The 889-nt window shown below is 43.0% G+C and overlaps 1 protein-coding gene across 1 annotated transcript in view; it reads left to right on the plus strand.

Annotated features, from left to right (window-relative positions):
- Positions 1 to 533: 533 nt before the first annotated feature.
- LOC147819597 (uncharacterized) overlaps positions 534 to 889 on the plus strand; it is a gene marked incomplete at its 3' end in the record, with an annotated part of 6588 nt that continues 6232 nt past the window's right edge. Inside the window, exon 1 of the mRNA XM_087172085.1 lies at positions 534 to 816. Within this exon, the coding sequence (XP_087028211.1) occupies positions 534 to 816 (283 nt within the window). The remainder of the gene's footprint in view (positions 817 to 889) is intronic.

Here is an 889-nt window from a genome sequence, read left to right on the forward strand (position 1 = left end):
CAGTTATTTATAAGTTGATGTTAAAGGCGAGACTGAAAACTGATTTCAGCTTCTTTAAGTTGGTAAATAATGTAGAAGAGTTCAAGAAGACATGGAGCCTCAAACAAGAGCTGTGTTCTGTGGAGAACGATGAGCTGGTTTTTGGTCCCATGTTGAAATGAGTTTCATTTAGTTCATTTATTTTATTTATTTTGGAGTTTTTTTTTGTTTTTGTTCATTTATTGAAATTTTGTCATTGAGCAAATAAATGTGGTTTGAAAAATAAAAAAAAATCTCTCTCTCCCTCTCTTTCTGTCTCTCTCTCTCTCTCTCTCTCTCTGAGTGAATGGCGGAGTGAGAGGAGCGTGGTGTTGCAGAGAGCGTTTTGTGAGATTTTTCGAGTTTTTCTATCTTTTCTAATTTTTTCTGTATATGTTGTAAATAGTGTGTAGTTCAGGTTGTGTAGGTGTTAAGTTTTGGTGTGTAAATAGGAGGTTGGGGGGTTGTTTTGTGGTCGGTCAGCGTCTTCGCTGGTCGGCGTGGTGAACGCCGACATGGAGTTCACCAAACTCAGCAGGAAACACGGGTTTAAAATCTGTGCTGGGTTTCAGTGCTCGGTGGAGGACTGCAGTCTGGCGGTGGGGGAAGTTGTGGGTCACAGCAGCATTAAATCTGCTGCTCGGATGAACGGCGCTGTTGTGATCTTTGTTGACAGCGTCCAGAAAGTAAATAAGATTATTGAGACCGGAGTTGTGGTAAATGACACGTTTGTGTCGGTGTCTCCTCTCACCACACCGGCTAAACAAGTCACCATATCGAACATCCCTCCGTTCATCAGTGATGAGGTTTTGTTGAGGGAGCTGGCGAGACACGGGAAGATCGTTTCCCAGATCAGGAAACTGCCGTCGGG

This window comes from Seriola lalandi, unplaced genomic scaffold (assembly GCF_002814215.2).
Source record: "Seriola lalandi dorsalis isolate HSWRI2012SDOR001 ecotype SW California unplaced genomic scaffold, Sedor1 jcf7180002051999, whole genome shotgun sequence".
Taxonomy (NCBI): domain Eukaryota; kingdom Metazoa; phylum Chordata; class Actinopteri; order Carangiformes; family Carangidae; genus Seriola; species Seriola lalandi.